This window comes from Hemiscyllium ocellatum, chromosome 24 (assembly GCF_020745735.1).
Source record: "Hemiscyllium ocellatum isolate sHemOce1 chromosome 24, sHemOce1.pat.X.cur, whole genome shotgun sequence".
NCBI lineage: Eukaryota > Metazoa > Chordata > Chondrichthyes > Orectolobiformes > Hemiscylliidae > Hemiscyllium > Hemiscyllium ocellatum.
The window spans coordinates 7895486-7919370 of NC_083424.1; the positions used below are offsets into that span (position 1 = coordinate 7895486).

The 23885-nt window shown below is 39.8% G+C and overlaps 1 protein-coding gene across 2 annotated transcripts in view; it reads right to left on the minus strand.

The window, feature by feature from the left end:
• dgcr8 (DGCR8 microprocessor complex subunit) overlaps positions 1-16009 on the minus strand; it is a 49154-nt gene extending 33145 nt beyond the window's left edge. For both annotated transcript variants that reach the window (XM_060843412.1, XM_060843411.1), the window contains exons 1-6: positions 15929-16009; positions 12708-13716; positions 11102-11264; positions 6857-6999; positions 2660-3008; positions 1090-1287 (exon numbers count right to left, since the gene is read on the minus strand). In XM_060843412.1, coding sequence (XP_060699395.1) covers positions 1090-1287; positions 2660-3008; positions 6857-6999; positions 11102-11264; positions 12708-13415 — 1561 coding nt within the window. In that variant the 5' untranslated portion in view covers positions 13416-13716; positions 15929-16009. The remainder of the gene's footprint in view (positions 1-1089; positions 1288-2659; positions 3009-6856; positions 7000-11101; positions 11265-12707; positions 13717-15928) is intronic.
• Positions 16010-23885: the final 7876 nt, after the last annotated feature.

The window sequence follows — 23885 nt, forward strand, 5'->3', positions numbered from 1 at the left end:
TTTAATGGCAGAAGTTTAACAGATCAGGCAACACCAACCTTTTGCATTTGTAATACAGGGATGGCGGAGTGGGGGAAAATAAAAATTACAAATAAGCTATCATCCACAGGCCACTATTGGTTGTAACCTAGCAAGTAATAAAGATTATATGAACTAAAGTTTTTAAAAGTGTGTGTTATCCAAGAAAAACAAACATTCTCAACCTGTACAGGAATAGTCGATATTGTTCAGTTAGCAGCACTATAAACAGGTAATTATGAGACGATCAGGAGTATTCAGGCCCCAAAACCACTTCAAAAAACTGTCAATTAAAATGAACAATTGTATCCACTGTCATTTGTTGACGAGAATTTCAAACATCTACTGCCGTTTGGGTGCAGAGATACTTCCCAACCTCTCCCTTGAATGGTGTGGCCCTAATTCTCAGACAATTCCCGCTAATTCTAGAATCCCCAACCTACGGAAGTGTGAAAGTAGTTTATCTTTATCAACCCTTTCTTGAAGACTTCAATCAGATCATCCCTTAACCATCCAAATTCTACAGAAACTTGAGTTCCTCCTCATAACTGAACCCTTGAAGTTCAAGTATCATTCCTGTAAACATACACTGTACTCCCTCCAAAGCCAATATATCCTTCCTAATGCGTTGCCCAGAGTGCTCCAAGAGGAATCTAACCAGGGTTTTACAGACGTCCAGGATAACTTTTGCATCCTTTTATTGCAATCCTCTAATGCTAGCATTCTATTAGCTTTCTTGATAGTTTATGCACCTGTTAGAACATTTTAAAAATCTTTCCACTTGAATGTCCAAGTTGTTTTGGACATTTAACTTCAAATCATCTAGAAAATACCTTGATCTATCCCTTTTCAGGCCAAAATGGATGACCATGTTTGTGGAAGAAAAATAAGATCACAAAAGCTACAATAAGAAATTGGTCCTGAAGTATCAATATGTGAACTTATAATCAAGCTTTTATACTATTTTCTTTGCAATCACAAAAGTTCAAGTTCACTTCCTGAAAGATTCCGAAAGCATGATTCAAACAGCTCACATTAGATGATGGTGGAATGTTTACATGTTGCTTTTACCTTTTTTTGTGGGTGCATCCTGAACAGAGAGAGTAATGAGTTTTTGATTGGCTGGCAAAATTGGCCGCTCAGCTTCTGCCTGCTTCCGCTTCATCTCCCGGTTAAACTGTCGGCGTTCAGCCCAGGTCCGGAATTTCTTCACAGTGACTTGTTCAAAATCAAAGCGTTTTTCCAAGTATTTTTTAAATTCCTCAAGAGCTGTAAGACAGATTTTTATTACATAATAAAATGCAATGTGAACAGTACAAATCCATGTTCAGTGTACTTTTCTAGACTAACAACCCCAAGATACACCTTTGGACTTAAACATAAATCATGCATAAAATATAAACTTCCTTGAGGTTTACTTGCACTACTTAATGATAATTGTTTAGGTTGGCTAACAATAATGGAAATTATTTTGAAATGGGAAGATTACCAAATCAGGTTATGAACATGGATTTCTAAACAAGCTTCAGAAACCAGGTGCAGTTGGAAGAAACTAGTCCACCCAAAGTCAGTTGTGCTGCTGTTAAAATGAAACTTAAGAAACAAAGCTGTGCATTTATATTTCAGCTGGCCAACCAGCCAGGTAACATGATGACTTTCAGCACAACATATCATTCATGGTGACAATATGGGATCTTATCCAATCTCACAATGTAAGGGGATCGGAGGTCAAGAGCACAGGCTTCCATTGCCAAAAGAATTTCCATTTGGGACCAAGGATGTATTGATGCATCTTGGTGAAACTGTATCTGGAATATTGAGCCAAGTTTTAGTCTCCTTACCTAGGAAAATGTATATTTGCCAGCAAAAGGAGCTCAGCAAAAAGGTCAATAAGGCTGATTTCTTGGATGGCACATTTCTCATAGAGGAGAGATAGGGTCAATTAGTCCTGTATTCATTGGAATTTAAAGGATTAACAGAGAAATTCGTTGAAACATACACAATTCTGACAGAGCTGGAGAGACAGTATGCAAGGTAGACCATGTAAGACTGAGGTGAGGAGGAATTTCTTCACTTGGAAGGTGGTGATCCTACGGAATTTTCTTTTGCATAAGGCAGTGGAGTTCAAAGAAATAGATAGATTTCTAGGGACTAAAGTCATCAAGGAGAATGAGGAGAGAGAGTGTGGAGTTAACAAAGTCAGGATGATCATATTAAATGGAAAGGCTCAATGAGCCAAAAGTCTGCATTTGCTATTATTTTCCGTCTTTCCATATGTGTAATGATAAGTGCAATGTTAAAAACATAATTTGAGGGATAGTGCAAAGTTTTAAAATATGCTGAACCTCAGGCATGTCATCAAGGGACAGCACAATGTGGACTTGATAGCACCAAGAGAAAGGCAGCCTGTATCAAACACAAGTGACTGAGTCATTGCATGTTATCTTCATGCAAAGGAAGCCCAAATCCTAAAACTGGGAGAAACCTGACAACATGAATACTTTGCCACTGGCATCTTAGAAAGTGAAAAAAAAAACACCAAAAGGCCACCAAATACATTCACACACCCACAAGCTAAATGACACATTAAATGCCGAAACCAGAGAAAAGTTATATTAGATGAGATCAAGAATTTGCTTACAAATAGATTCTTCTTTGCATACTTCTACTTTAGCCTTCACCTGTCCAAGGGCTCCTGCGGCAACAATTCCACCAGAGGAGTCTCTTTCATCTAAGGATTTAGAGCATATCGTACCCGAGCTACTGTGAGGTACTGAATTAGTAATAGAGTCTTGGTTAGTGGCAGTGCAGTCTGGTTTCTCATTTATTCCTAAAGGCGTGTTTTCACAGTCGTCTGGGGACATTTCACCATTTGTGGTCACTTTCATTATCTCTCCATTACTAGCCAGCTTATTCTGCTCGCTTTCTTCTTGGTCTCTCATCTTCATGTAGTGTAGACAGGGAATGCTGCTCTGTGGGGGATCATGTTTCTGCATAGAACAAAAAAAAACTTTTCACCGACTAATCGGTCAGATTTCTAATCTAACAGATGGTTTGGCAATAACAACTGAACGGGTTTGCTGAAGAAAACTTATTTGCATGCAAGGACCAAAACAAGGTTGTGATGTGGTGTACCAAAAAGAACCCAGAAAGCAAGCTTGACCATCCTACTTCCATTGCATATCACCTGGCAAACAACTGAGAACAAGGCACCAACAGATTGCATCCTGTCAATGAAAGACTAGCAGAGGCAAAAAGATAAGGATAGGAAAATGTAAAACCTAACATTCAAGCCAACCTCAATTCTTCTTGGATACCACAAAGCAATTTCTAACAATACAGTACACAGATGTTGCATAGGAAGAAGCATTTCCCATAGTGGGGTGTGTACTGTTGAGACAGCAAAGGGAGAGTGACAATAACCAATACAATCAGGACTATGGGACAAAGGGAAAAAAGGTGTTATGGATCAAATTAAACTCCCCAAATTATGTTAGGGGAGATTGCCTAGACCCTAATTTTTATATTTTTTTAAAAAGACAAGCTTAAGCGCTGTGTTCAAGGTACGATTTGATTGGTCCACCAGTGAGCTTGAATCAAAACATTTTATCCTTACAAACGAGTTAAAATACAAAGGCAAGTAGTAACATAAGTATTTCAATAGAGTAAAGTTAAGACAATGTATGATTTAACCATTAACATAAACACACACCTTGGCAAAGGCAATTCAGCAACACAGTTATTATTGTCATGTGCAGTCTCATCCAGTCCAGAAGAAACACTCAAAATGCCCCCTTTGATTTTTAAGAGGAAATCGTGATATTAAAGAGTCAACTTGCTCTGCTAACCTGCAGGAAATTGGATATCCCAAGGATAGGGTGGAATGCCTCTGACTTACAGATAGATTGTAAGAAATCACATTATCATCCCTTACTTTTCAGAGCCATTTACACGGTAATTTCTTTGCCATTCAGAAACTATTCACATTATCACCTCCTACTATTTACATTTTCATCCCCTATTCAGAAATCAATAAGAACATTACAGCTGGATTTTGACTATATTCACACAAAAAAGTGAGATGCAACAGATTTGTCCATTAAGGGATGATTTGCATTACATTGTTTCTGGAGACGATGTGGTCAGTGCATTGTGTCTTAGGTGGCATGTGATTGTCAGGGAATGGCTGGGGGGTGGCCTTGTGGGCGTTACTAATAGTGATGTGAAGACTTAGAGTAAAGGAAGGACTGTTTCCTTTGTTCAGGGAGAGCTTTTGACATGACTCTGCAATGTGGGTGTTAAAAGTTCCTCCATAAAGCTTGTATTGTACAGTGCTTAATAAAATTTTGCTTGTTCACAGAAGTTGGTGTGTTGCAGTTGCATCAAGTGTGCAAGGAGTACCTCAGAAAAAAGAATCTAACAGAAACATCGCTGCCTAAGACTTCACTCTAGCAGCAGAGAACTCAAGCTTTTAGTTCCAGCAGCGAGTAAAAACCACCAACTGAAAGCAAAACCAAAATCCTTTTGTGCGTGAGCCTGACCCCGTTCACTCATGATTCTTTTGTCTTACTTCTTAAAAAACCCAAGAAGAACTCCAAACGATTTACCAACTGCCTGTCTGAAGAAAACATTTTGGCACCACTGTGACATTTACAAGAGAAACAGGGCAGAACACATTTCTTTGTGGCACAATATTGTCACAAAGGAAAGAAATATAGCAAAGACAAAAACACAAATGCACAGGTAGTATCAATTACCATCTTAGTGGATAAGGGAACATGTGAAGCATGGGGTGAGAAAATGAAGTTTTTAAGCTTGCTCTCCCAGGATGAAACCCCCTACATATGAACCAACCTGCTACTTTCAAAATGAATATATATTATTACTGGACCTGATTTGCTGATTGTCAGAAGGGTTTGAAAGAGGAGGACTGGTCACAATAATAAATAAACCACAGCATCCATGTTTTGCACGAGAAACTAAACATTGATTGTGTGTAAGAAAATAATTCAAATAGTGTCTGTGCATTTCTGGAGAACTGCAATTCAATAGGAAGTTCAAAAATAACTTGAGTTTAATCCGTGGCCCGAGCAGTCTTAACATAGCCAGAAGAACAATTGGGATAGTGTAAATAAGACTCTCAGATGGGCAGTGTTTGTAACTTGATTACTGTGTAATTTGTTACTTTGGTGGTGGGTTTGTTTATATAACATCAGACAAAGTGCTGTCCAGTTAATCTCTACAAGAAATGGCATAAATGCAAACACAACTCACCAACATTAAGTCAACTTTAATTGACTTTTTAAAATGAACCTGGTCAGAAATGTTCTTAAAAACCTCTGGAGCTGGTGGGTCTTGAATCTGGCTCAAAGATTGCAACACTACCACTATGTCACAAAATCTATTTAAAACACTAATGGATATGAACTCAGGATCCTACTGTGTACCAACCAGCTGCTTTAACAAACTAAGCCACGGTGTCACCAAATTTTTACATTGCCTATTTTTCTCATCAACCTATTGAGAGATGTTATTACACACCTCAGGAGCAAGTGGAACTTGAACCTAAACCTCTAGGTCTAGGGGTAGGGATGCCAACACTGTGCCAACTGAGGGCCTTTCAATTCAAGTGGAGGCATCTACACGACATGGACTACAGCTATTGATAAATAAGCCAACGCTATCATCGCATGACAACAAATATTCGCCTCAGTGATGCCTATGATCTAAGGGTATTTCAGTCTCAAAACATCAGTGTAGGACTTCCTCAGGGTAGGGTCTTAGACCCAACCATCTTCAGCTGCTTCAGTGCCCTTTCTGCTCGAAGTCAGAAATGGGGATGTTTGCTGATGACAGCATGAAGTTCTACACCATTTGCAACTCTTCAGATACTGATGCAGTTCATGTCCACATGCAGTAAGGTTGGTGTTGATAAGTGGCAAGTAACAAACACCACACAATTGCTGGGAAATGATTTTTGCCAATGAAAGATATCATTAACCAATCATATTCAATGGCATTACTATCATCAATTCCCCCACTGTCAACATTCCAAAAAATTACCACTGACTAGAAACTGAACTGGATCTGCCAAATATGGCTCAAGAGCAAGTCATTAGCAATCAATAACTCATTCCCGTCTCCCTAATGCCAGCCCATCTACAAGATAAGAGTCAGAATTGTGATGGCGTACTCTCCTCTTGCCTGGATGGAGGCTTCAACAGCACTGAAGAAACTCAACACAATCCAGGCCAAATCAGACCACTTGACTGGCACCCCATCCATAACCTTCATCATTCACTCTCTTCAATGCAACAAGGACATCAGGGCATACTATTAAAATGAATTAGATTGCAAGGGTTAAATACGACTTTTCATATTTACAAGAAAAATAAAGACCATGCAACCCCTCCATTTTGCTTGAATATATGATTGTAAACTTGTACTTAGTCTCTGGTGGTCATTTACCGTAAATAACAATATCATCACCTACAAGCTGAATTGTAGTAACTCACCAAGGCACCTTCAATAGCACCTTACGAATCTATGACCTTTACCACCTAGATGGTGAAGGGCAGTAGATTCATGGGAAATTTCACCTCCCGCAAGTTCTCCTTCAAACTACTCACCATCCCAAGGACTGCAGCAATTCAAGACGACAGCTACATTAGGAAGGGGCAACAAATGCTAGTTTAGCTAATGATGCTACATTCAATGTACAAATTATGAAAAAAAAAGTGCCACCAGATTCAGTGCATTTCTGGACATAAATTATAGCCTTGATCAGAAATTAAAGCATAAATTATTTTCATAACATTCTCCTGAATTTATGTCCTACCCTGATGCTTCCGGTTCCTAAGAAATAAGGTCGTGACCAGGTAACCACTCTGGTTTCTCTGTGCAGGTAAACTGGAATACCAGAATTATGGAATGTCATGATCCAGCCATCAGGAAGGGGTTCACTTGGTGGACGGCCACGATCTATAAAAAGGTTAAAACAAACGTAATACCAAGAAAAGCACAAGAGGTCATAATTCAATCACAATACAAAGACAGAATGCAGGTTGGAGGGGTGGTCAAAACTAAGGAACTATTTTTAAGATGAGAGGAGAAAGATTTAAAAAAGAATATGAGGGGCAACTTTTTTTAAAAAAAAGAAAAACCACAGTGGTTCATATATGGAATGAACTGCCAAAGGAAGTGGTATGCAGCTCCAGTTACAACATTAAAAAAACATTTGGATAAGTACATGAATAGGAAAGGTTTGGAGGAAATCTGGACCAAACGCAGGTAAGTGGGAGTAGTTTGGTTTGGGAACATGATGTATGACTGAGCAAACATTGTAGACTGATTGATCATCACCAAGGTTGTCAAAAAAAACCACACAAGGCTGATGAAACCCAAAAGGAAGTCATAACTGCAATTGCTACTATAAAAAGCATAAAGAATGATTGAATGTAACCTCCACTTTTTTTTGTTGTTGCACAGCCCATGGTGGAGAGTACTTGTTAATTAATCCTTTAATCAGTGAAACAGGAGATTTGGTGGTGGAAGAAAAAAGAATGATCAGAATCCCATTACAAGAGGCCAAAGAATACTCCTGATGGACACTAAGTGAAAAACAATTCAGTTTCCCAGATCTAAATGAATCTGGGAATTAAGAAAATAGAAACGTTAGGATAAAAGTACACTTCTTGATAAACCCCTTTCAGAGCACTGTTGGCACAAATCCCAGATCAATGAACCTATTGAACTTCAGATGAGAGAACACCGTGTCAACATCAAGATTTTGCAAAAATTACTGAATTACCCCAATTTCTGTTCAGTCCAACATCTTCCCCTATTCTGAACAAAGGTCATTCTTACCTGAAGTTGAAGCTCAGAACTGAGGGCAGATATTGTTCTAATGAGGGCAATGGGTGAGCAGCATGGAGTCAGAGATATACAGCACAGAAACAGACCCTTCAGTCCAACTCAGCCATGCCAACCAGATATCCCAATCCAATCTAGTCCCACCTGCCAACACCGGGCCCATATCCCTCCTATTCATATACCCATCCAAATACCTCTGAAACATTGCAATTATACCAGCCTCCACCACTTCCTCTGGCAGCTCATTCCATACATGTACCTCTGCCTGAAAACACTGCCCCTTAGGTCTCTTTTATATCTTTCCCCTCTCACCCTAAACCAATGCCCTCTAGCTCTGGACTCCCCCACCCCAGGGAAAAGACTTTGCCTATTTATCCTATTCATGCCCCTCAATTTTGTAAGCCTCTTAAAAAAAAGTCAGCCATCAGCCTCCGAAGCTCCAGGGAAAACAGCCCTCGCCTATTCAACTTCCCCCTATAGCTCAAATCCTCCGACACTGTCAACATCCTTGCAAATCTTTTCTGAACCCTTTCAATTTACACTTCTTTCATATAGGAAGGAGACCAGGATTGCATGCAATTCTCCAAAAGTGGCCGAACCAACATTCTGGATAGCCGTATCATGACCTCCCAACTCTTGTACTCAATACTCTGACCAATAAAATAAAGCATACCAAACACCTTCTTCACTATCCTATCTACTGGGACACCACTTCCAAGGAGCTAAGAACCTGCACTCCAAGGTCTCTGTTCAGCAACACTCTTTAGGACCTTACCATTAAGTGTACAAGTCCTGATAAGATTTGTTTTCCCAAAATGCAGCACCTTGCATTTATCTAAATTAAATTTCATCTGCCACTCCTCAGCCCATTGGCCCATCTGATCAAGATCCTGTGGTAATCTGATGTAAACGTCTTTGTTGTGCACTTCATCTCCAATTCTGGTGTCATCTGCAAACTTGCTAACTATACCTCTTAAATAGCGATCATGGACAGCTACTCCAATTGGCAAGAAATAGCACCCCAGAGGGATCTGCAATGGGGTTGACTATTTATTGCATTTACAAATGTCTTAGATGATAGGCAAGAAAGCCACATTTCCAAGTTTGCGAACAGTAAAAGATAGTTGTCATTTTAAGTCGTATAGATGGAAGCATAACACTGGATAGTAATACATTAAGTGAATGAATAAAAATATGGGAATTGGATTTTACTAAAACCAAGTGTGTTTATCAGTTCTAACCTAAAAGGATAGTTTCTAAACGGTGAAAGGTTAGAAGCAGGAGACCAAACGAATTGGGTAATCAGCATACAGGCTATTCAAATGTCATGAACATGCAGAGGAAGCAAATTTAAAAAAAAAAATTGAATGAAACTTTTTATATTTAAAAAGGACTACTGTATAGGGATTAGAAAACATTTTGCTCAGCCCAGCTCACATGGTATGGGAGTGTCCTTGTGGGCATCTCACCTTACAAAGAATGTATTAACCTTGTAAAAAGAGTGTGGATTGACTAGAATGATACCTGGACTCCAGCAGTTAAATTAAGTGAGATTACACAAACTTCAGTGGAATTTGATCAAATGTAAAATATTAAGTACTTGATCAAAGTTTGCAAGATGTTAAGAAATTGGGGAATCTAGGACAATGGTACATTGCACAAAATCTGGAGGCATGGTTTTCAGAAGCAAAATTGGAAAACCCATCTACACAAAAAAGGTGTTAAGAGTTTTGAAACTTGCTTCCACAAACAACAATCGCTGCCAACTCAATTGTTCAGTGCAGATCATAGGTTGACAGCATTCTGGGAACCAAAGATTAGCACGCAGAGTTATTAGATTACTTACAATGTGGAAACAGGCCCTTCGGCCCAACAAGTCCACACCGACCCGCTGAAGCGCATCCCATCCATAGCCCTACATTTACCTCTTACCTAAGACTACGGGCAATTTAGCATGGCCAATTCACCTGACCCGCACATCTTTGGACTGTGGGAGGAAACCGGAGCCCCCGGAGGAAACCCACGCAGACACGGGGAGAATGTGCAAACTCCACACAGTCAGTCGCCTGAGTCGGGAATTGAACCCGGGTCTCAGGCGCTGTGAGGCAGCAGTGCTAACCACTGTGCCACCGTGCCGCCCACTAAGTTATGTAACAGGTCAGCCGTGATCTCACTGAATGAAGGACAGGCTGAAAGGCTTTGCCCTGTTCCTATGTTAGCTCAAAGGACTTTCACCTGCACTAAACCTATTGTACACTTTTTTAACCATGGACATAAAACATGGTGAATGAGTTGCTTGTTCTTAAACACTGTCCAGTACCCATTTTAAAGGCACATTACAAATCTTTCCTTTAAGCTTTTAATCATTGGTTAAATCTGTTTCATCATTTAGTTCTATAAAACCTGACAGGAGTCAAGGAGGGACTTTACAAACAAAGGACTGTGGATGCTGAAATCTGAAATAAAACAAAAACAGAGTGCTAAGGAAACACAGTCTGGCAACACCTGCAGAGAGAAAAACAGAGCTAATGTTGAGTCCAGTGACCCTTTGTTCTGATAAGACACTGCCAGATCTGTTGCGTTTCTCCAGCACTCTGTTTTTGAGACACTAACATTTTAAGATAACAAGAGTTTCAAAGGCACTGATGTCAGTTGAGTTTACTTCCATTATCCAACTCCATGACTATAACTTTTCCTTTTCAGAAAGAATCTTGAAATTCAATAGACGTTGGCACTTTACAGTAGTATCACAATTAATAAATAACCGATCAATCAAGATATTGATGAAAAACTGACATATCCAGAGAAATCTCACTAGGATTTGAAACAAGCTACAAACTCTTGATAGAATATGCTTCCATCAATAACTGCAAATACTGTTGCTCAGCCATGATCCTTAAAAATGCTCAAACTCCAAGTTGACAATTTAATTTACAGGACTGGAGTTGGGATGCTAACACATGCAAGAAAAAAAATCAGTCACAGTTTCACAATTTCTTACCAACAATGATCCCTGTTGAAAATTTTGTAAATGTGAATGGTCCTTAAAAATAAATTAGGGTAATTGGTGATACTCTTCACAGGAAAATCTTTGATCAATACAACAATACTTGTGAAAAATTGGCATCTTAGCAAGGTCTGACCAGAATCTGAGCTGTACGATATCTTCAACAGATAAAACAAAACCTGTCAGAGTATGTCATCCACTTACTTTTTAACACAGTTTTAATTTTGGTCATCATTGGCTGCACACTTGTTTCTTCATCGGTCTGGTGGTCACTGTCACCAGTATTCTCCTCTTCTACCCGTTTCCTCTTTCTGGGAGGAGGTAGCACTGCCTCCAGTAGTGCATCAACATCATTATCAAAATCATCCTGTAAAATACAGCATTGAAGGCCATCCCACTATAACAGTATGAAGATTTCTAAATAGGATATTTAAAAAATAAAAAGAAATTTTAACTCTAGCTGCACTGACAATTATGTCAATTGGATTATATGTTTGTTTCTTTAAAACTAAAGGAGTATAGGATTTTATACCAAGTGTACAGTATTAAGCACAATTACTGATCATTTCCCAGATGCCTGAAAAAAAGTACACATGTACACTTTAAGCCAAATGTTAAATTTAGAGTCTGATATTCCACTGAGGAATAAAGCTGTGGCTCACATAGCAACTATGAATCAATCATTCAAGTGTTCCCACTTTATTTCTGGGCAACTTAAAAGCATTTTTAATTATACAAAAATTAATTTGTAACACAAAGAAGGTTGTGAGCAACTTAAACTGCTTTGAAGCTATGAATTTTAAAAAAAAACTCAAAACAATAATAATGTACCTGAATTAATCTGGGTGTGCCCGAATACAAGCTTGTATCTTATCAATCGACTTTGTTACAACAATGACATTAAGTGGGATGCTAGTATTTGAATTGGATGCATTTGACACATATGTAAATTTCTTTGCAGGACTAAAAATAAGTTATTATAAAAAATTGGCTTTATAGTTATTTATAAAGTGGGTAAGTTATTTTAAATTGAAACATACACGACACACTGAAGATACAAAAGATACTTGCTGCACACTTCCACTGTCAGAGTTTAAGGTTCCAGCCTGGGCTCGATGCCATCACTGTATTGAGCTTTATCTAATGCTCTGGTCAGTCTTCAGAGTTGGTTCATCCATACACACCTACAGATGGGTGGACACAACTCCGACTAACCAATTCATAGACAAGGGACTGGCATCAGAACTACGCAGCAGTTTGTATTTCTGTTCATCCATTATTGACTGAAGGAGCACAGTTGTGGAAAAAGAAGTGAAGTAGGAATGGAAGGATATTTTTGCACCAAAAAAAAAGTTTAAGACAACTTGCATAGTCATTAAAAAAAAACCTTATCAATCATGTGTAAATATAAATATAACTTTTGCATTGTGGACTGAAATAAGTGGACTTTTTGTTTGAAATTTTACCAGCTGGAAAAGTTGTTGATGGTGAAGTGTGCTGGTCATAAAGGGCTAGAAAAACACATACAGGGTTCAAAATACTAAACATATTACCTGATGCATGTAAATAGAGGGAACAATTAAAAATCAGTACAACCTCCAAATGTCAACACTTAGGAAACACTGGAGTAGAGGAATATTATTTACAATTTAATGACAGTCCAATCTTGAATAAGAAAGGTTACATGCATCAGGCAGGAGCAAGGGAGACAGAAAAAAAAAGGAAAAAGGTAGGGAAGCCATTTATATCACACAGGAGAAGTCCACGTGCAATAACATGCACGTGAGTATTTTGAACCCTGCTCACATACCTCAAAAGAGTAACTCAGAGCTTCTTCATCGATGTGATCCTGTTGAATGATCATTTCAGATGTGAAACCTGTTCCCTCAATATCATCAGTTTCGAAGTTTTCTGTAAAGTCTTCTAGTTCATCGAGTACTGCAAATTCCACTTTTTTCTCCTGATTGTCTTCAATCTCTTGCTTACTACTATTTTTACTACAAATACCCCCTGACCCCATTACTGTATTACTATCAAAAGGAATGCCATGCAAATCTCCATTTATGCTATTGATAAATTCGGTACTTTTCTCACCAGATTCAACACCAGTATAAACTACCTGTCTGTCCTTGCTTTTACTATTATCAGTAAAGACAACTCTAATTTTTACATCTTTGAGTAACTTAATATCAGGGGCAAACTTAGGAACAGCCGGTGCATGACGTGCTGTTCTTGGATTCTGTGGACAGTTTTCCGATACTGTTGTGAATTGATTGTTAAAGGCAGTGGATTCCATCGGAAGAAGCTGGTCTTGGCTGCACGTGTTACAGTCCCCAGCGGGAGTGTCTGAAAGTCCATCACCACCAGAGCCAACGTCCATAACTTCTGCGTCACTGGACATTTGCAGGGGAGGTGGTGGAGGCGGCGGCGCACTTGGAGGAAGAGGTGGGGGACACGGCTGATTCTCCACATTCAGTGGCTCTTTGGGCATAGGTGGCATACTTCCAAACGTCTCCATTTTTCCGAACTTATTAATTCTAAGCTATAAAGAGTCCTAAACAAATTATATCTTCGTCAAATACCCAACTAAGAAATTAAACATATGCCAGTCCAAGCAAATTTTCTCAAAAGTTATGGTACTAAGCAAATTTTACAGATGATTCAGTTAAGCTGACTACATTGTTCTTTTCATTAAAGTAGACAGCTTTTAGAATCACTGTCTCAATTATTGGAAATCACAATGTATTCAGCTTAATCAACGCTTGCAATTAGATAGAATTCATCTTGAGTCCTTGACACCATCTTCTACTGATCACCACCTGCAGAGATACAATAAAATGCAATCAATATTTTCCAGCCAAAAAGATTATGCGTAAACTGTCAATGAAATTCTAACTGCCAGAAGAATGCATTGTAATAGTAGAGTACGCAAATTCCCTTCTGTTCTGTTTAAGCTGTTTTTCTTAATTCACTCATTCTTGTTTACTTTAACTGAAGTATTAAACAAATGGGTTAACAGCTTTCCTGATGCAGTGGAGTAAAACATTTTAAACTAATGCATTAAAACAATTGTACACAAGTACCCAGTAAATATAATTTCAAAGCCGAAGGTTCAAGGTACTGAAGGCACTGGAAAAAGTATTTTCCAAGATGGGTTTTCATTGATTATTTCTAAATACTCATTGCGTTTTACAGATGCAACTTATTCTCCAGTTTTATTTGAGTCTCTGATGAAACCACGATAGCTATTTCAAAAGCAATCTTTCATTATCCAGTGAGTCTACCTAAATAAGGATCTCAGAATATTACTCCATCCAAATTGATAACTTGTGACCTGTACAAGTCCTTTTATAAAATTATTAATGAAGCAGTATCAACAAGTCAGCAACTGATTAAGTAACACATATTATAATAATGCAAAAAAATTATAGAAAAGATAAGTCTTCACTAACCAAGATATAGAGAATGCTTAATGTCAAGGAGCACATGAATCACAAATTTGATACAATGAATCAAACAGCACTGCGTTAAAAGTTCAAATTTGCAGAATAGCCAATTTCAGCTGACATTTTTAATTTCAATATTAAAAAACTAGATGATTCCAATACATTTTAACTCAATAGTTTATAATTCTGATGTAGCAAAGAAAAAAAATGAAAGCATTAGATATTGGTGTAAAGTTATTTCTAATGTAAGAAAATTAGAAGTTTAGGGACAGTGAATGTTATCTAAGGTTACAAAGAAAGCTTGATGAATTGAGTCAATGCCTTAGGAGTGGTAGTTGGAGATTAATTTGGATAAATGTGAAAACAAAACAAGGGCAGGACTTTTACAATTAAAAGTAGAGATTTGTGTTGTGTTGTAGAACAGAAAGACCTAGGGGCTCAGGTACATAAATCTTTGAAGTTTAACTATGTTGACAACGTGCTAAAGCTAATGTTTGGCATGGTTGCCTTCATTACTCAAACCTCTGAGTATAGGTGTTGGAACACCATGTTGAGGTTGGTGAGGCCTCTTCTGGAGTACCATGTTCAGTCTGGTCACCATGTTATAAAAAGGATATTATTAAGTTGAAGAGGGTTCAGAAAAGATTGGCCAGGATGTTAACAAGAATAGAAGGTTTGAGTGATAAAGAAATGCTGGATAGGCTGGGATTTTTTGCACTGGAGCAAAGGAGATTGGATAACGTGATTTATAAAGCCATGAGGGGTATAGATAAGGTGAACAGCAGGTGTCTTTCCCCTAGATTTGGGGATTTCAAATCTAGGGAAAATATTTTTAAGTGAGAGGACAAAGTTTTAAAAAAGGACATGGGGCAACTTTTTTTTTTTACACAGTTCGTGTACGGAATGAACTTTGAGAGGAAGTGGTGGGTGAGGGTACAGTTACAACATTTAGAAGGTATTTAGATAAGAACATGAATAGGGAATGTTTGAAGGGATATGGGCCAAGCACAGGCAGGTGTGGAATGGTTTAGCTTGGGTTTATGATCGGCGTGGACCATTATGATTGAACCGAAGGATTTGTTTCCGTGCTGTATGAAAACGAAAATCCCCTTACTCCCTGAGAAATATTAGCTCCTTGATGCCTTATAAACATCGATCGATCCATAAAAGCCAGTACCCTCTCCTTTCAGCGATCTTCGCTGAGGCATTATGACAGGGGAAGCATGATGAGAATCGATGGAAGTCACACAGCAACAGGCCTTTGGTGAGGCTCATTCTGACTCACCCAACGCCAACCCGCCTCTCACCAGAGGGTTCAGTCAAACAAACAAACCCCTGCACCAACTTAAAATGAAACACTGAACCCCGGCATTAACGACCCTTGTGTCTAATGTAAAGTTAAGCGAGGATAGAGAAAGACCACCCCCCAGGCCTGCGTGAGGCCTAGTCTAGACTTCGACAAAAAAAAAGTACTTATTTCGTGAAGCTGCTCCTCGAAGATTAACCGCTGTTGAATAGTTAATAATTAAATAAATGACGCCTTCAAGGCTGCATTTACGTTAGTTTAGCGCAAAAGACAACCTACCGTGAAAGCTCACCACAACCATAGACATAGACATAGAGAATTTCATCGCCCTGCCTTCACCCATCAGCTCCGGCATCAGCCTCAGCTCCAACTTCACCAACGCGCATGCACGACACAGCTGATTGATGGATCGGGCGACCAATCGGCAGACGCGCAGTGGAGGAGGCGGGGCCGCCAGACCGTCAATCATCAGCGGACGGGGGCGGCGACGGCACGCATTCGGCACAGGCTTTGATTGATTTGTTTATGGTCGCAGTAAGCCAATCGGCAGCTCGGAGGCCGCACCGCCCTGGCCTTCAATCACCGCCCTCGCTTTGCCAGACCGTGACGGCGCGGGACCAGAGCTCACGTCAATCATCGGATCGCCCCGCCCAGTGACTCCTGGCTCGGCCACTGACCGTCAAATGCGCATGCGTCTTATAGTTGATTGACAAGCACCATGGCAGTGCGGTGAAATGATTAAGGAAATGAAGACTGCCTTTCTCTACTGAATATAGATATTCCTTTTTTCAATATCAAAATGCTTATATTTATTCATTCGTAAGTGTGCACCGGTGCTTGGGAGTGGATGGTAGTCGGTTAGCTCAGTTGGTTGATCATGCAGGGTGATGCCAACAGAGGGTGTTAATTCCCACACCGGCTGAGGTTACCATGGTGACACTCAGGTTAAACTACCGCCAGTCATCGCTCTCGAATGAGAGGTAGCAGCCCCATTGGTCGAATAAAAATGTGGCGGCCTTACCGTTATCTTGATTAGATTAGATTCCCTACAGTGTGGAAACAGGCCCTTCGGCCCAACCAGTCCACACTGACCCTCTGAAGAGTAACCCTCCAGACCCATTTCCCTCTGACTAATGCTCCTATGGGCAATTTAGCATGGCCGATTCACTTGACCTGCACATCTTTGGACTTGTGAGAGGAAACCAGAGTACGCTGAGGAAACCCACACAGACAGACAGAGGGAGAATGTGCAAACTCCACACAGACAGTCGCCAGAGGCTGGAATTGAACCTGGGACCCTGGTGCTGAGGCAGCAGTGCTAACCACTGAGCCACCATGGCTCTTTGCTATGCTAAACACCCATGGGATCACCAATCTCGGGACTCATAGCAGAGGCAGTTATGCAAAGGTTAGAACAAACAGCCCTACCACAAATTCAACCCAAACTCTGGGTCAGATATGTCGATGACACGTTTGCAATCATCAAAAACACAGAAATAGAAAAAACACACCGGATCATCAACGCCACACTCACAGGAATCCGATTCATGAGAGAAGAAGAAAAGGATAGCCAACTCCCATTCCTAGACGTGACAGTACAGAGAACACCGAACGGAGAATTCACCACAAAGGTACACAGGAAAACAACACACACAGACCAAGTCCTAAACTATGAAAGTAACCATCCCAACACACACAAACGAAGCTGCATCAGGACACTATTCAAAAGAGCCACAACACACTGCAGTACACCAGAACTGCAAAAAGAGGAAGAGGAACACCTATACAAGATATTCCCCAAAAACGGATACCCGCGCAACTTTATCAACAGATGCCTAAGAGACAGACCACGGAACGAGGACATGCCACAACCAAAAGGACTAGCCACACTACCATACATCAGGAGCGTTTCAGAACTGACAGCCAGACTACTGCGACCCTTAGGACTCATAACCGCACACAAACCAACAGCCACGCTCAGACAACAACTTACTAGAACGAAGGACCCGATACCCAACATGAGCCAAACTAATGTAGTTTACAAAATACCATGCAAGGACTGCACAAAACACTATATAGGACAAACAGGAAGACAGCTAACAATCTGCATACATGAACATCAACTAGCCACGAAACGACATGACCAGCTATCCCTAGAAGCCACAGACGCAGACAACAAGCAACATGAATTCGACTGGGAAAACACTACTATCATAGGGCAAGCCAGACAGAGAACAGCCAGGGAATTCCTAGAGGCATGGCATTCATCCACAAACGCCATCAACAAACACATCGACCTGGACCCAATATACCAACCACTACAGCGGACAGCTGAAACTGACACCCAGAAGTGGCAAGGACAGACCACTATAAATACCGGAAGAAACATCAAAGAAGCGCTTCGCAGGAGGCTCCAGAGCACTGATGATGTCGCCTAGCCAGGGGACGAAACGTTTGCAACAAAAACTTCCAGCTCGGCGAACAGAACCACAACAACAAGCACCCGAGCTACAAATCTTCGCACAAACCTTAAATAGGCAATAAATGCTGGCTTATCTCTAACTGTCCTGGAGAAGATGTTGCAGTCCATTTGATGCAGGATCAGTTAAAATACCGTTGGAGAAAAGACTTCCAGGAGTTTGACCTAGAAACACCAAAGGAAGTGATATATTTCTGAGAATACCTAATTTCTGACAAGTTAAGAATCACACAACACCAGGATATACTCCAACAGGTTTATTTGGAAGCATTAGGTTTTGGAGTTCTCAACCAGTTGATGAAGGAGTAGCACTCTGAAAGCTAGTGCTTCCAAATAAACCTGTTGGACTATCACCTGGTGTTGAGTGATTTTTAACTTTGAGGTAGTGAGGTCTGCAGATGCTGGAGATCAGAGTTGAGAGTGTGTTGCTGGAAAAGCACAGCAGGTCAGGCAGCATCAGAGAAGCAGGAAAATCGACATTTCGGGCAAAAGAATTTCTGACGAAAGCCTTTTGCCCGAAAAATCAATTTTCCTGCTCCTCGGATGCTGCCTGACCTGCTGTACGTTTCCAGCACCACTCTAATCTTCACTCTGATCTCCAGCATTTGCAGTCCTCACTTTCACCATTTGGCCCTTTCAGTCCGCTTCGTCATTCAGTATGATCATAGCTGTTCATTCAACTCAGTACTGTTCCTGCTTTCTCCCCATATCCTTTGATCCCTTTCATCCGTAGAACTATATATATAGGACACAGAACAGTATAGCACAGTATAGGCCCTTTGACTCTTGATGTTATGCCAACCTTTTATCTTACTCTCAGAGAAAACTAACCTACATACCCTTCATTTTACTATCATCCATGTGCCTATCTAAGAGTGGCTTAAAGTCCCTGATGTGTCTGACTCAACTCCCACTGTTGGCAGTGCATTCCACATACCCACCACTTTCTGTGCAAATAACCTACCTCTAACATCTCCCCTCAATCTTCCTCCAATCAGCTTAAAGTTATGCTCCCTTGTGATAGCCATTTCTGTCCTGGGGAAAAATCTCTGGCTATTCACACTATCTATGCCTCTCATCATGTTGTACACTTCTATCAAGTCACCTCTCATCCTAATTTGCTCCAATTAGAAAAGCCCTAACTCACTCATCCTTTCTTCATAAAACATGCCCTCTAGTCCAAGCAGCATCCTGGAAGATCTCCTCTGCACCTACATCCTACTTTTAATGAGGTGACCAGAACTGAACACAATATTCCAAGTGTGGTCTAACCAGGACTTTGTAAAGCTGCAGCATAACCTCGTGGCTCTTAAACCCAATCTCCCTATTAAAAGCCAACATACCATATGTCTTCTTAACAACCATATCAACTTGGGTGGCAACTTTGAGGGATCTATGGACATGGACCCCAAGATCCCTCTGTTCCTCCACACTGCCCAGAATCCTACCTTTAACTCTGCAATCTGCATTCAAGTTTGACCTTCCATTTGCCTTTACATGAGGACACCAGATCTCATTGCTGCATCTCTTTTCCTATTTATTGCTATTCAGATAATAATTTGCCTTCCCATTTTTGGTAACAAAATTGGATAACTACATTTATCCACACTATTCTCCATTTGCCACATATTTTCACACTTACTCCAAACTGTACTAAAGTTTCTCTGTATTCTCCTCACAGCATAGCCTCCCACCCAAATTTGTGTCATCTGCAAAGCTGGTTAATATGACACCTAGTTTTATTATCTAAATCATTAATGTATATTGTGAACAGCTGGGGTCGAAGCACCGATCCCTGCGGTACCCCACTGATCATTTTCACCTTAATGAGCAGAAGATTGTAATTAAATAAGTGTAAATCCCTGACCAGGGTATTTCCTGAAGATCTCTACCTCTAATGGTACTGTTTTGAACTTTCGGTTTACAGCATAATAGGGCTGAATAGGGGATGGAGTACTGGAATGGGTTGACAGACAGAAGACCCAGCTCAGGAACAAAACTTTAATTTTATAACAAATCCCAGAAAGACTGACATGCACAAGCAGCATCTTGGGAGGGCACCAGACTTGACAGAAAATTACTGCAGGATTGTTTCTGGCATATTAAAATCTTATTCTGTATATATCGATCATCCTTCTCAACTGCCGACTGAGCAATATCAAATAGGGCATATGCTGGAAATTTGAAATAAATGTAGTTACGATTTATGTGGGAAAAGATTCCCACTGTTCCCAAGCCATCACAAATTGTGTAAATTCCTAATGAGACAACCAATTTGCCTGAGAAACTGCTATTTGTGACAAAAGCCATTCAAACCAGGTTTTGTTATTAACAGTAAATAACTATTTATTCTAAATACTTAATTTTTTAACAGATGGCAGAGAACGGATCCATATTCTTCTGCAATGCAATATAAACCTCTTTAAAACCTCAAATACACATACACTCATTCATGATTAAGACAGATGGAAGATAAAAGTTTGATGTATATTATGGGTGGAAAAAACGTAGCCAGGGAGCAAAATTCTGAAGGTCAACAGTCGACATTGCTGAAGGGGTGGGGGGTTGAAACTGTCTCTCAGTTCCTTTCATTCAGCAATGGCGACTTGCTGCTGTGTGTAAAGTGATATTTGTTCTTCATTTGATATTTGATCTGGTCGACCTATATCTTTTCTGCTAAAATTCTTCCTTTTAAGTTTTCTTGTTTTTATTTCCCTTTCTCCTCCTACTGGGAGAAGGAGAAAGAGAAAAGTTTTCAGTTTGTTGGCTCTGGAGGGCTTTGGTGACTGAATTCACAAATTTGTAATCAAATGCAGCTTGACCAATCCAAGGGCTGTCGTCAAACAGCTTTTCCTTAACTCAAAAACTCCGTGTGTCACACAGATTGAATTATTTATCAAACTTATTCCTCCAATTGCAAAAATCTGTTGCACACCCAAAAATGTACATGACTTAATTTTTCTATGATTTGAAGATGCCGGTGTTGGACTGGGGTGTACAAAGTTAAAAATCACAAAACACCAGGTTGTAGTCCAACAGGTTTAATTGGAAGCAGAGGAAAGTGGCCGAGCAGAGGCTGATAGCTAAGTTCGGCACCCATAGGGAGGGCCTCAACCGGGACTTTGGGTTCATGTCACATTACAGGTGATCACCATTGCACTACACACACACACACAGATATTCCTACACACACACACTCTCACATAACACAGACACAGGTACACACAGACACCCACACACACCCTTATAGACACACACACTCCCACACTCACACATGCACCCCCTCACAGACACTCTGCACTCACTACACACACACACACACACACTTTCTCACACTCACAACCCCCATCCCAGACAGACAGACACAGACAAAGACCCACATGCACACATATATTTTGTGTGGTGAATTTGTACTTGCAGAGTTACATTGCACTTTGCTCAAAAACTGCATACATTCATGTAGAACTCTGAGCTCAAAAACTGCACGAAGTTATGTAAAACTCTGTTGTCTCACTTTTTGGATTAGAATCAATCTAAACATCAGGTCATAGACAGAGAACACAGGGGGCTAACACCTTCAACATATTGTCTAGCTATCACCATTGTTAACAGCTAACCCGAGAATGCAACTTTAAAAAAAATGGTTTTGTGATTTACACATGAAAGAAGTGAAACTACCACAGTATTCTAACAGATGAAAGGCTTAACAGACAATCAATTTTTCAATGTATAATTTCAGTTACATCACACTGCAAACTTTTGCTATAAATTCTGTGTTACGATCGAGCCCTCCACAATCACCTGATGAAGGAGCGTCGCTCCGAAAGCTAGTGTGCTTCCAATTAAACCTGTTGGACTATAACCTGGTGTTGTGTGATTTTTAATTTTTCTAAATTGTAAAACTCTCCTGATATTTCAGCTATACGATAGTCCAACTTCCATGTGAGTTTATAATGCAAAAGGGAAAAATATATTGTTTCCTACAATAGAGAAATATGTTGGAAAGGGTCAGCTAGTAATGCATTACCTGCCACATCGCTTTTGCCTTTCTTAACTGCTCTGTTTATTTTGCATTTCTGATTTTATTTATTCCATTGTTACAATATTGTCTCACCTGCCTTTGTCCATGCTTTCATTACCCATAAGATATAATTCTGTAACATTCCCAGCAACAATCTCCTGAGCTCCATCTTGTTTGTTTTTTTCTTGGGGGTGGCATGGTTGCTAGCACTGCTGCCTCACAACCCCAGGGACCTGGGTTCAATTCCAGCCTCAGGTGACTGTCTGTGTGGAGTTTGCACATTTTCCCTGTGTCTGCGTGGGTTTCCTCCGGGTGCTCTGGTTTTCCTCCCACAGTCCAAGTCGGCTATGCTAAATTGCTCATAGTGTTAGATGCTTTAGTCAGAGAGGAATGGGACTGGGTGGGCTATTCTTTGGAGGGTTGGTGTGGACTTGTTGGGCCGAAGGGCCTGTTTCCACACTGTAAATAATCTAATCTAATCTTATCCAGCTCTTTCTGCATCATTTTATTTAGATTTAAATAGAACCACTAATAATTACCCAGCACCTCATATCTCAACTGGGTTCCTGCCTCAGGGTGATGTGTTATCTTGTACTATAAATAAAATTTGCTATTTTTATTCTTACCTGACATCAATATGTGCCTTTTAAAACTGATATTTTTCTCTCTACAGCGTAAGAATGCTGAAATCATTCATGTTATCCAGGGCTTAAATCCCACCTGTTCCAAAGGTGTGTAATAACATCTCTGAACAGATTGATTAAAATATCTGCAATAACCAATTTAACACAGACCTTAGTGCCTTGTGTGATAGTACACAATTTATCCACTCAGCTGGGTTAGGAAGGCTATATCTACTTTAATGGTGATACTGTTATGTTGGCCAAGGGAACACTTACAGTTTGCAATATCGAATGTTAATTGTTCTGAAATTCAGTTTCAGCAAATTCATTTGGACATGAGTTCTGCCACATGCAACAGTGAACAACAAATATGAGATCAATAACTAATCTATTTCTAAATGGAACTGTAGTTTTGAAATTAAAATAAACCTGATTTTTTTTTATCTATAGTATGATGTAGTATCTGTCAGAGCCAGATGCCAGAAGCATCTTATTTCCAGTGAAAATTTTCAGCTCAATCTTTAAAGCATGGATATTACATAAGCATGTGTAAATTAAACCTGTTCTTGTTTCATTGGCTTTTGTAATATTAACATCCTCACTAGATATTTACTTACTAACTGAAAGCTTGTACTGTGAACAGCTTTTATGAATCTTATTGCATTTCCACCCCCAAGTTAGTTATGCACAATAATGTCAGCAAATGTCAACTTAATAACATTAAGGAAGTTTCTATCTTTCATCATCGGCAGCATTCAAATTAAAAAGTACAGTTATTTTTATATAATGTTGGATTTCTCTTCAGAAACAAGTTTTGTTAAAAACAGGCATAAATATTGGTCCACCACATTGCCTTTTCTGTGCTGTCTCTGTCTCTTTTTGTGATCTTCACACTCAAATGGAGTCAACTCTTAATTACCAAGTAATAGAACAAGATTTTGTTTCAGTGATGTGTGAATGGTTTCTGCTTCTTAGTGGACTTATACTAATCTTTGGACTTTTTATGTAATTTTGAACTGGAATCTATTTAGAGCCATATTTTGGCATGGAGAACTGGAAAATGCATGAGCATGCAAACAATTGTCTCTCCTCTTGAGCAATGAGATTGAAAAA